Here is a 13,481-nt window from a genome sequence, read left to right on the forward strand (position 1 = left end):
GCCATTTGAGAATTTATCTACATAAAAAAAAATAAAATAGACTTTTTTAACTCCTCAGAGAGCAATGTTACATACTGAGCTTTGCCCCTCCACAGTGAGATATGAGTTAACTCCTTTTTCATTTGATAAAAGTTATTAATATCCTGTGACAAGATATTAGAGCTCAGGGATATTAAAACATTTAGGAAGCAGTTGTCTCTATAAAATAAGCTTTTTTTCCCCTTTCTTCTTCCCCCTTTGGCAGTAAATCTGTATAAGGAAAGATGACAGGATAGAACACTTTATGCTTCTGTCCAACCACTATTGTCCCATCTGGACACACTCTTGAAGTTCATTGCTCTCCTTCTTGTTTTTAGATGGAAGATCAGCCATTTACTCTGAAACCATACTCTCTGTCTTAAGACCTGTGTGCAGAGTATGACAAATTAATGGAAGCTCTTCTTGCCTGCTTGCCTGCTTTTATGATGTGCAAAAGATGAGAAACTGGAATAAATGGAGTTTGACCTACCATGTTTAGAAACATGACCTCTCTGGGACTTAGCTCCCTTGAATACAGATGTCATGATCCTTTTCTCTTTTCCCAGTGTTCACTCAGTGCAGATCTCGTTCAGTGATAGCTAGGGAAAACTTGATTGTCCCACAGCACTATCAGCAAAAGTGTGGAATGAGACATTTCTGTTATATGAGAGCTTAATTACTGAGATACATTGGGGGAAGTTCCTGGAATTGACTGGTTGATTCATTAGTACCAAAGTTCTTCATTAATCTGCCTTTAACTGTGTGTTGGTTAGCCTTTGACCTTTTCTTTCAGATTGAAGACTTTAGCTTAATTAATCTAAAACAGCAGTTATAACCTAGTGAAAGTATAAGAGTGGAGGCAAGTTCCTGGGTTTTATTCTCTCTCTGGTAACCAGGATGAGTCACTAGCTGCAAAAGAGATGTTTCATGAAGTTGGTAGCTTTGAGGCAGATTTGCATAGATCTTTTTCATCTTCTGTGTTCTAGAAAACAGTTTATATGTTTTAATTCATTGCCATCCCTTTTTCCACATTTGACATATGAATATGCTCTCTAAAAACAAAAGTAAAACCCATTCCCAATCAGACATGTATCCCTTCTGCTGTAAAATGATCCAGTAATTCAGTTCAAGCAAGCATATTAGAAGACCCCGAAAGAAAAACAACAAAATGCTTAGTGGACATAAAATGCTTTTGTATTGAGTCCTATTGACTGCCAAAGTAATCCAACATTTCCAAAAAACTCAACTTGTGATGCATATGAGGTATGCATCCTATAAATCTGCATTTAATAAACTCAATTTTTCCTTAAAGTTCAATTCTCTTCAGCTTTCAAATACAAAGCAGCACTTTGAAGGGTAGATTACAGCTTTTTCATGTAAGCTATTAGCTGTTTGTGTATATATGTACCAACATTATGTTAAGCACATATTTTCCTGACCACTTTTTATATCCAGTAAAGAAAAGATACATACAAAATGGGAAAAATCTTTCAGGGAAGAAAACTTCTACCGACATTCTTGCATTGCTTGGGGAATCCAGAAATTCAGGTTGAGCTCTCAACTGTGGCATAGGCTTTCCATGTCATCTTGGACAAAGACAGAGTCTCACTACTCCATTGGCAAAATTCTATTTCCTTTGCCTAATTTGCATTTTTTGTACCTTTTGTATCCCTCCTTTCATATAATACACAGAAATTTTCTTGCTTAGAGTATTTAACATATCTTAACATAAGCTTTTGAAACAAAGTTACTCACGCACTTTGGTTTCTGTATGAAGAATGTCCGAACACTGACAGTAGCAAGAACGAGGGAGATTATGAAATGTAGATTATCAATATTTACAGAGAATTAAAGCCATACAAGTACTTGAAACCTTGTGTAAAGCCAAAGCTTTGGAGGTACCCTCCATGTGACTTTTGCTTTCCCTAAGATCTCATTCCCTTTGACGCCTCATTTGGAATCAAACTTTATGCGTATTTGGGATTTGATCCAAAGTCTTTAAGGCTTGTAACGACCTAACACACTGATAGAGAACTTTCTTTGATATCTGGTGCCAAATTTATTTTTTAAAGTATTTCAGTTCATTGTAATTGGTGCCAGGGCAGGTCTTTGTTGACAGCAAACTTGAACCAATGCCAGTAGTTCACTGCCACTGATCTAACAGCTCATAGAGAAGGATGACCTTTGGTTCTACTTTTCATCTCTTGTTGGAGTGAAAAAAACTGCACTTCCTATTTGTCCACAAACTCCTTACAGACACGCTTTCTTCCTAGCTTCTGCTTCAAAAGGCTCATGAAGGCCTTGCTCTGAAGAGAAGCCTTCCAACTTCTGTAAAGAGGCTTGTGTGGGCAGAATTCAATGTGCTGTTTCTGATCCAGTATGAGATAGCTCCAGATTAGGATTTATGTCTCTGTTGTAATAAACTATAGAGCCCTCATAATATATCCTGCCTCTAGTGAAGCTAGCTCTATTTCCACTCCAGAGCTGGCTGAACACAAGTTTGCAAGAGCAGGGCTTGCTTGTATCTCCTTTGAAAACCATGTACATATATTAAAACTGAAATAAGAAGTACATAATTTAGCAGTGAGTTTGATTATCCATTGGAATTACCTCTCAAGAGGCAAGGTGGCTATTTATTTGCTGATAAATATATATATTTTTACAGAATTTGTGCTTCAGCCAAACACAAGTTATGTGTTAATTGAGCACTATTTATTGACTTAAACCAGGGACGGGATAGTTGAATTGCTTAATTGCTCTGTCATATACTAGAGTTCAGACTAGCTCTCACAGTAGTCTATTTTGGCCTGAAGTGCATTAAAGCTCATATAATTTCTTGAAATTAGTTTTCATTAGACATGCCATCCTGTGTTTTGAGGCTAGTGACTGAATAAGGAAGCTGTTTGGAGACACTAATTAGCATTCCAGCTCCAATTAAAGTTTTCCCCCTATCTGAATTTGCTCAGCAGCTGTTGTCTGCACTGCCATATAATTCCATTTTTTCCCATGAGGAATATATTTAAAAGTAGCTTTTTCCCGTCTTTTAAATACAGTGCTAAAATTACATAATCCAGGTTTCAAGGATGATAATATTATGGTGCAAGATGAGAAAACATCACTAAACAAGCAATTTAAAAATTTATTTCATAGTAACCTGCAGGGGTGAAAAGTTTTGAAAAAATATGTCCAAGCCAATAATTATATCAAGCATGCAGCCCAGTGAAATGTATGTTAGTGTGATGTTATTCCAGTCTAGATGCACAGGAAAATTTCCCAACAATAGTTATTGACAGCTTGCCAAAAGATTGTAATCCTGGCAAAGAATCAGTTCAAAGGGTCTGGAGCACAAGTCTTATGAGGAGGGGCTGTGGGAACTGGGGTTGTTTGGCCTGGGCAAAAGGAGGCTCAGAGGAGACCTTATCGCTCTCTACAACTACCTGAAAGGAGGCTGCAGCGAGGTGGGGGTCGGTCTCTTCTCCCAGGTAACAAGTGATAGGACAAGAGGAAATGGCCTCAAGTTGCACCAGGGGAGGTTTAGTTTGGATATTAGGAAAAATTTCTTCATCAAAAGGGTTGTCAAGCATTGGAACAGGCTGCCCAGGGAAGTGGTTGAGTCGCCATCCCTGGAGGTATTTAAAAGGCGTGTAGATGTGGTGCTTAGGGACATGGTATAGTGGTGGACTTGGCAGTGTTAGGTTAACAGTTGGACTCAATGATCTTAAAGGCCTTTTCCAACCTAAAGGATTCTATAATTCTATGAAAGTTAAAGCTGGTAGTTGTCATAACTTTAAAGCATAAACATCAGGAAAAATAATATGTGGCAGATTAAAGGCTACCATTACAGTTGATTAATATCTGGATTTCCATACAGTGCAAACACATCCTGTGTTACACTAGTTAAGTAAAACAGCAGTAATTACACAAACTTGATTAAGTACAGTATTACAGCTTGGTAAAGTATTACTACCTTGAGCCATTTACTATGGATTTCTTTGCAAATGATCATAACAGACCAAGAAGCTCTTCTCAGTTGTTTTAACTGAGCTAAGAAAGATTCTTAGCTCATGAAGATTTCAAGAGAAAGCCCTAGGTATTTGGGCCTCATGAAGATTTCAAGATTAAAAACAATTTTTTTTTTTTTTATGTTTTGCAGAATTTTTTTTACTGTACATATCTTTGACTACTGTGCTCAGACCTAAGATGCATGTAAAATCGAATTTTGAAATTTGGTATGATCGCAAAATCCTCATGATATGCAGAGTTTTTTTTAGTCTCCAGTCTAAAATAATTTTGAAGATATTAAAAACAATGCTCATTTATGTTAAGACTCATAAACCTCATAAGAGTTACGAGTCTTAAAACATAATTTCTGGATAAAAAAGCTTCTTCAGGAGACTCATATGTATTACTAAAGTCATAATTCAGACCGATCTGCTTCAGGCAACTAACATGGTCTTGCCTTAGAGGTAGGTAATTTGCTACAAGCATCTAAGGTAGATTCCTACACCTCTGCACAGCCTGTGGAAAACGTACAGAGATGTCTGCCTTTCTTACTCCTCCTGTTAGGCAGCTTTTGCTAAGATAAGCCATTATAAGTATCCCAATAGGAAATACACATATGGCTGAACAAACACAGAACCAGGGTTTCATTTGGAGAAGTATTTGTGCAGAAGTCACTTTGGAAAGCAGATACCTAGCAACAGTTGTGGATACAGGGACAGAGGGTAGCTCCTGTTATACATTAGTCTTTTGATTAGAGCAACTTGCCCAGGAAGCAAAGCTCTCCATCTCTGCAAGAGGTTTGTGCACACATCCCCTGTTTCTCATTAGATCACAGAACAGATCCTCCTGGAAGATATGTAGAAACATACAGAAGACAGGGAGGTGATTAGAGACAGCCGACATGGCTTCACCAAGGACAAATCATGCCTGAATAACCTAGTGGCCTTCTACAGTGGAGTGACCGCATCAGTGGACAAGGGAATAGCTACAGATGTCATCTACCTAGACTTCTGTAAGGCCTATGATTCTTACCTCTAAATTAGAGATATATGAATTTGATGGATGGACAAGGAATTGGCTGGATGGCCATGTCCAAAGAGTTACAGTCAATGGCTCAATATCCAAGTGGAAACCAGTAACAAGTCGTGTCCCTCAAGGATCTGTACTGGAAACAATACTATTTAATATCTTCATCAACAACATAGACAGTGGGATTGAGTGCACCCTCAGCAAGTTTGGTGAATGACACCAAGCTGAGTGGTGAAGCTGGTACACTTGAGGGAAGGGATGACATCATGAGGCACATTGACAGGTTGCAGGAGTAGGCCCATACGAACCTCATGAAGTCCAACAAGGCCAAGTGCCAGGTCCTGCACCTGGGTCGGGGCAATTCCCAATATCAGTACAGATTGGGGGATGAATGGATTGAGAGCAGCCCTATGGAGAAGGATTTGGGGTCATTGGTGGGTGAGAAATAAGACGTGAGCCAGCAACATACACTTGCAGTCCAGAAAGCCAGTTGTATCCTGGGCTGCATCATAAATGTGACCAGCAGGTCAAGGGAGGTGATTCTGCCCCTCTACTCCACTCTCATGAGACCTGGAGCACTGCATCCAGCTCTGGAGTCCCCAGCACAAGAAAGACATGGACCTCTTAGAGCGACTTTAGAGGAGGGCCATGAAAATGACCAGAGGGCTGGAACACCTCTCCTATGAAGAAAGGCTGAGAGTTGTGGTTGTTCAGCCTGGAGAAGAGAAGGCTCTAGGGAAACTTTTTTGTGGCCTTTCAATATGTAAAGGGGGCCTATAAGAAAGACAGAGACTTTTTATCAAGGCCTGTTGTGACAGGACAAGAGACAAAGCTTTTAAACTGAAAGGGAGTAGATTTAGATTAGATATAAAGAAGAAATTTTTTATTACGAGGGTAGTGGGACACTGGAACAAGTTGCCTAGAGAAGTTGCGGCTGTCCCATCATTGGAAGTGTTCAAGATCGGGATGGACAAGGCTTTGAGCATCCTGATCTAGTGAAAGATTTCCCTCCCTATGGCAGGCTGTTGGACTAGATGACCTTTAAAGGTCCCTTCCAACCCAAAACATTCTATGATTCTATGATTCATTCTATGATTCTGTGTTAAGGACTAAGAAATGTTCTGATTAATTTTAGATTCCTTGCAGGATTTAGATGGTGTCTGAACATAGGTATTCTGATTTGGGCACTGAGACCTAAACACTGAGAGGCTGCTGAAGTTGACATGAATAACATATAGCTGAGCTCTTGCTTTTAAGCACTAGGCCTCCAGGACTTATAATTTACCCCCGCTTTTCTTGTAATTTACTTTTCTTATAATTTATCCCTAGATTTTCTTGGGTTATAATTATTTCAAGAAAACTAAGTTAATTCAATTACAAAAAAAGGAAGAAAAAGAGCATAGCAGAAGGAGTACTTAATTTAAAAATGTTTTCCAGATAGAATAATAATTTGTGATTGGATTATTGACAAAAATGTCTTAATGATGACATCCATTTTTTGATACTTATTCGGTTTCAGCCAAGCCTGATATCACTGTAGTGAACATGTTTTTCTTTTCACTTTTAAAATTTCTAAGAAATGAAGTAATCATTCTAGTCTCCTTAGTCATTGTTTAACATTGTTTTCATTCAAACAAATCATGCAAGTGGAATGAAACATAGATTTTATACCGTAGGTAACTGAAAAAAATCTCACTTCTGTAATTTGGCTTCACTTCTAGTAATTGACTGTGAAGAGCTAATCCTACTCCCATGAGGTTAATTGCTGACCCTCATTAACTTCACTGTAAACCATTTTCTTTCCTAAGTGTCACTTAAAGCAGGAAATCAGTAGTTCAAAATTAATATTCTATGTTGAAAGTCACTGACAATTTAGCAGAGATGTTTCTACTGAATTTATATAAAATGTTCAATACATTAACATCCTTTAAATTCTGGCTAGTATTAAGTTTACTGAGTTACCCTAAGCAAAACAGTTGTTTCAACAAAAATATTTCTTATCTTGTTGTAAACTTTTATAGATATTTAAAAATAAAACTGGAATATTTTACTTGAAAACTGTTCAAATGGTAACAGAAACCTGATTAAACTTTATAACATACAATTAAAAGTATATATATGGTATGATGGGTCAAGTATAAAGACAAGTGCAAAGTCCTGCACCTGGGATAACATAACCAAAGAGCCCCGTACAGGCTGGGATTTGTGTGGCTGAGGAGCAGCCTTGCTGAAAGGGACCCGGGGTTCTGGTGGACAACAAGCTGAACATGAGTCATCAGTGCACTGCTGCAGCAAGGAAGGCAAACTAGATCCTGGGCTGCATCCACAGGGACATTACTAGCAGAGATAGAGATGTGATCATCCCACTCTACTCAGTGCTTGTCAGGCCTCACCTGGAGTATTGTGTCTAGTTCTGGGCCCCACTATTCAAGAAAGATGTAGACAAACCGGATAGGGTCCAAAGAAGGACCACAAAGATGCTCAAAGGGCTGGAGAACCTGCCCTACAAGGAAAGACTGAAGGAGTTAGGTCTTTTCTCCCTGGAGAAGAGAAGGGGGAACTCATCATAGAATTCTAGACTTCTAGTACTCAAAGGGCAGCTACAAAGAGGACAGAGGTGCTCTCTTCACAAGGAGCCACATGGAGAAGACAAGGGGCAACGGGTACAAGTTGCACCAGGAGATTATAAAGAAATTTTTTACAGTGAGAACAATCAATCACTGAAACAACCTCCTCAGGGATGTGGTGGAGTCTCCATCACTGGAGGTTTTAAAGATGTGCTAGGACAGGATGTTAGATAATCTCATCTAGGCTCCCTTTCCCACGAAAGGTTGTACCAGATGATCTTTCAAGGTCCCTTCCAACCTGGGCTGTTCTGATTCTATAATTGTGTTCTATGAGTTTTTCACATGAAAAGTAGTGGAAAAGCTGGATTGACATGATCAGACTGCCAATTGAATGATTTTCTATGTTTGGGGTTTTTTTTTTCCTCAGATCCATTGGCCTAGTACACCTCTGCAGGCAGAAGAATGCATAATTAAAGGAAGAGATGCTGTAAGTATCATTGATTACAAATCAAATATACTTTAATTATACCAGTGACTGGTCCAAAACAAGGATTCAGGCATCCCTGAACTTCGGACAGATCAAAGCACAGATATAATTCTAAGTGTTGCAGCTTAAAAACATGTAACTACTGTGAACACACTAAATTATTAGTTTAATTGCTTTTCAAACCAGCTCATAAATGGGCAATAAACACTTCTGATCATCTGAACTTTCTCCTAATTCTTTTTCTGGGGATATCAAAGAACATACCTTAATAATTGTAATTTCCCATTTCTATTTCCCTTTATTTTCATACGCATTGGATACCTTCTCTGTTCACACTTTTTCACATTCTAATTTATCTTTAAAATTCACATTCTCTAGAATACTTTCAAAAAAGCAGTTAAATTATTAATAGTTATAAAATATACCCTAAATTGTTTTGCCCTACAGGTCTTATGGTATATTAATAAAAATATTCTGTTTCAATGAGCCCCGAAACTCTTCTGTTCTTGTGATCCAGTGCTTTGACTGTAATCAGTTCCTGGGGAAAGACCTGAAAGGTCACTGACATACAGCAGCTGATATCATTGGCACCACATGAAGAAAGTTCTTCTGGATGGGAGCTCTCTCTAATTTTGCAATGCACCAAGCTCATTATCTGCACCTCATAAACACACAGCAAGTACAACACCTAATAAATCGCACAGCTGAGAGAGCTCACACTGTACCAAAGGATTTGAAAATGATGATAATTTTACAGCAACAGTGACAGGAATGTAGGACATAGAAGGGCACATGCACAGTTTTCCCACACAAACACAGCAAACAGGCAGCCTTGATGATAACAACATATTCCCAGTGAAGATGAGGAAGCTATAAAGATTTCTGCTGAAGTGCAAGCATGAGAACTATCCACATCAAGGGAATCGGTGAACCAGATTGGAAAATAATAGTAATAATAAAAACCAACATGATACTTTACTCCTTACACTCACCTGGCATAGAACTGATCCTTTTTGAGGTAGCTTAAAAGTTCATTGCATTTTTCTGGATGCTTTTGTACCTTTGAGAATTTCAGGTGGCTTTGGTTGAAAATGGTGTTTTTCTACATTATCCAAACTTCATGGTCATATTAAATGAATCCAAAAACTAAATTCTTTCAGCTTTATTTAATACTACTTCTCAGCATAGGCTTTTATTACAGTTAAAGCTCTATCATCTTTCCTTCACCACTGCATGATGGGATTGATTTTCTGACACTTTGACAAAATTCTTTGGGATAAATAAATACAGAAATAGGTACTGTTGTTCCAATGTAATGTAAAGGTATCCCCCTCAGGCTCATGAGATTCCCTAAAATTCAAAATCTTTTACAATCCAGTCTGATATTATGTCTTCAAATTTGCATTGTAATGAATGTGATCATTTAAAGAACTTCATATGTTTCCCACATCTCTCTGTACTGTGAAAGTTAGGTGTCTCTATTTTTTAAAAGAAAACCACAGAATTTTTAAATAATCACAAGACTCCATAGTCTTTAAGAAAAAGATGTTAAAATTGTAAAAGCTGGAAATATTGTAATACCAAACAATATTCTGATCCTCATATGAGACCTAATTATGTGTGGCACTATGTGAATGAGTAAGACTAATTAATTCCAGGGAAACCTTAGTAATTTTCATTACCATGCTCAGTATTCAGTAAGTTAAACTGCTCAACCTGAAAGGAATCTAAATTAGAATCAAAAAATTTCCTATTACTTTTCTTTTCACCTTCATTTTTTGTAGCCAGAAACCAATATTGGCTTAATGGCATTATGTCTTAAAATCAACTCTTTGCCATTTCTAAGTTCTGAATGTTATTTTTCACACTGTAAAGTCAGAAAAAAATTATTCATCAGTGCTCTTTCAAAGCTTTTTGCTTATTTCCATGCTGTTTCTTTCTTTATTTTCCTTTGCAAAAGACCTGTTACTCAGTGCATAATTAATATTTAATAGAACTGAAAATGTTGTAATAAACCAACTCAGTGTTGAGGTACTTCATGTGTTCTCTGCTACCTCTTTCTATATAACAGAACAGGCCACTTTTACAAGCTCTTACAACCTTTAAAAGTTATCAGTTCATCTTGTAGCAGTAAAACTGCAAGTATTGTAGTCATAAACACAGAGAGCTTGTAATAGACTTAATAGGACAGTTAGAAAAACCTTGTCTTAACAACATGTGCATCATCTTAAATTCAGGCCACACTTTTCTGATCCAGATCAAGCCAAGGAAAAAAATCCTTCTGCTCTTATCCTGTGTGCCAGGAAACACACCTGTTGGCCTGTGGTGTGAGAGCTTTTGATCCTTTCAATTATTTTATGAAAATTTGAAATCATTCAGATATAGAAATCAAATTCTGTAGTGATGAGTAATTCCTTCACACTGAGAAGTTTCAGATGAATAAAATTCCACAGATCTATTAATATGTCTATGGAGTGTCCTAAAGAAAACTACAACATTTAATTAATTAATATGATAGGAAGAAAACTTATTTTAATATTCCCTTGGCTGATGCATCTCTTCCTTGTTATGTGTACAGGATATTATTAGTGGGGTCAGGAGCAATGCCTAGTTGCCTGACACTTCCCAGAATAGCACCTTTTTTCATTTGTTTATAAATGATAAATCTAGCCATTTAGAATTACTTTTTTCTATATTTGGTATCTGCCTCATCCTGTTTTTTCTGCAGAAAATTTCAGGCATTTCTCTGAAGGCGCACAGGAGAAAAAATGTGTAATTTTTGCCCATTTTAAAAAAAAATCCTAAGATCTCTCTTCCTCTATGGTGCTTTTGAGACAAAGATCAAGAGCTGCAAACATATGTGGATAAAAAAGGAAACCATGGAGTAAAGACCAGACCACCATTGAGAGAGAGCAGAGGGGACAAGTCAGGAAGGTCATACTTGGAGGGGAGGGAGAATGAGGAACAACATCAGTGCCCAGTAAAGCATCTATTTAAAAACTGCAAAGCATCATAGAATTCCTATGTATTACCATTCTGCTACCACCAGTCAGCAAATGTTTGTGAAATCCACATACAAAGTGGGCACCTCTGTCTTTGAGCATTGATCCATGTATAGAGGATCACATCCTACAAATCTCAACTCATTATTCTCTCAATTTGTCTGCCAATTCAAGTAGCAGGTTTCTTTCAGTGGGTCTGAAAAATTTTGTCCAGGTGAGAGACCATGTGAATGCCATGTAAAGGAAGACCTTTATTTTTTTTCATTTCCTTTTAAAAAAAGTAATATATTAGTTAAAATTCCAAAAGTAAGATATTGCAAGATTGATTTGCCCTTTGCATATATATAATATTTAATTGCACAACACATTACTGCCTGGGTAGGTTACCTGCTTCTTTCAATTAGCACGATATATCTTCAAGGTGAATGGTTAAGGAGAACCTTGTAGCAAAGGAGAATTTTTCTTTATGATCCTTATTTATTTGTTGGAGGAGTTGGAAGACTTACACTGCATGACACAAGGGTTTGAAGAAAGAAGAAAGACAGTTTCTTAGTTTTGAACCCAATGTGGATTTGCAAGAGCTGAATTCTGCCCATGGCCCTGCCACAGATTCATCCTCTGTGACATTAAGTTCTTGCAGGTGGTCAATAAGACCCAGGATTATTCTCATATAAATATAGCACTCCGAAAACTAGAGTAGTTATCAGTGAAGGACAGCAAATTTTCAAAAAGAAAATTCCTCCACTCTGTTTTACACATTCATTTTAAGATAGAATTAATTGCCTTTTGGAGAGGTCTGGATGCCTTCTTCGACTATTGAAAAAGCCTAGGAGAATAGCATAAATTACATGTCTAAACTTTAGAATAGCTAAAGTTAGCTAAGATTAATCTCGTTATAATTGTCTCCTTAAACTTGATGTGACTGTCTTAAAACCCAGGGTCTGAGTTGCAGAAATGTTGAGGAATGAATGGAAATGAACAGAAATTTTGCTCCAAACACAGAAATTATTGCAAAATGTTAAATACTCTGTAAAACCAAGTCCCAGGAGTCTCAAAATCAATGGATACTTTTATCTCACTGTCTCCATTTCTAATTTAGCACAGGAAGGATAATGACCCCACATCTCAGAGAGATGTTTGAAAAATTTTTAATTGTAATATTTATGAAGCTGCAAATACACTAATGAGTCCCACAGTATTGCCCTGGGGTAAATGAATAATTTCTTCTTCAAAGGAGGGTTTGAACAGTGGGAACAGATAAAGCATGAGGCTATACAATATAAAAAAATATTGATTAGCAATTAATTACACAAGAAATTAATGGTGCAGTGTTCTTACGGAAAAAAAGTAAGAAAAAAGTGTTATTTTTCTTGAGATAAAGTTTATTTAACTTGAGAGAGCAGCTATTTGCTGACTGTTCACATCTCATGCTCTGAGTCTAATGTCAGTGCATCTAATAATACTTAGTAAAACAAATATTTAGATTTGCAGAGTATCTCTGAGATTAAAGAAGCACAAAAGTGTGTTTTATAACTTAATAACTCCTAACTGGTTAAGCACCTAAAATGAGTTGTGATAAATCAGTGCTCTGAACTTGCTTTTTTCATGTCAAAAGTGTCCATCCATGAATTTGGTAGCACTGAGGTACTAGTATGAAGTGGGAGAACTAAGATGTTATATTTAACAGAAGAGAAAGTTTCAATATGCAGAATGTCACCTAAGGGCACCTGAGATACTAAAAAAAAAAATCTTTAAAAAAAATAGCTAATATTTTCCTGTGTTTATTTTTTATGTAAACTAGGATGAATGTGCAAATTACATCCGTGTCCTTCACCGATACAACAGAACACATCTTCTGGCTTGTGGAACAGGAGCTTTCGATCCACTCTGTACTTTTATTAGAGCTGGACATCCATCAGAGGTAAGAACTTTGTTTTACAGCAGTGACTCTTTTAGGCTGGATTCCAGCAAAGCCTCTATGGTTAAAAATAAATATTTAAATTCAAGTGTTCAGAGTTCTCATGCAAACCATACAAGAGATATTTTTGCTGAGGAAATGTAATGCTGGTCTAAAATTCAGTTTGTGACTAGAGGAACTCACTAATGATTGAAAGTACATTTTGGAGAACTACTCAAAGAACTCAAATTCATTTTCATCTTGGACTTTTATTACTAGATAAGCTGATAATAGCATTTTTTTCTAAAATTATTAAATATTTTGGGGTTTTTAGCTAAATCTGTGGAATTTTTTAATGAAATTATACACAGTATAAAACCAAATATATATTACTTTGATGGGAGATGGAACACCTTAATCATTTTTTGTTAAATTCAGCTTCTTAATGTTGATCATATCCAACACGTGTGTGTTAGCTC

General features: G+C 36.9%; 1 protein-coding gene across 1 annotated transcript in view; it reads left to right on the forward strand.

Annotated features, from left to right (window-relative positions):
• The window catches only part of SEMA3E (semaphorin 3E), a 145,625-nt gene that overhangs the window by 77,050 nt on the left and 55,094 nt on the right, over positions 1-13,481 (forward strand). The window contains exons 3-4 of the mRNA XM_075491521.1: positions 8,044-8,103; positions 12,907-13,026. Coding sequence (XP_075347636.1) covers positions 8,044-8,103; positions 12,907-13,026 — 180 coding nt within the window. The remainder of the gene's footprint in view (positions 1-8,043; positions 8,104-12,906; positions 13,027-13,481) is intronic.

This window comes from Mycteria americana, chromosome 1, assembly GCF_035582795.1.
Source record: "Mycteria americana isolate JAX WOST 10 ecotype Jacksonville Zoo and Gardens chromosome 1, USCA_MyAme_1.0, whole genome shotgun sequence".
Lineage (NCBI taxonomy): Eukaryota > Metazoa > Chordata > Aves > Ciconiiformes > Ciconiidae > Mycteria > Mycteria americana.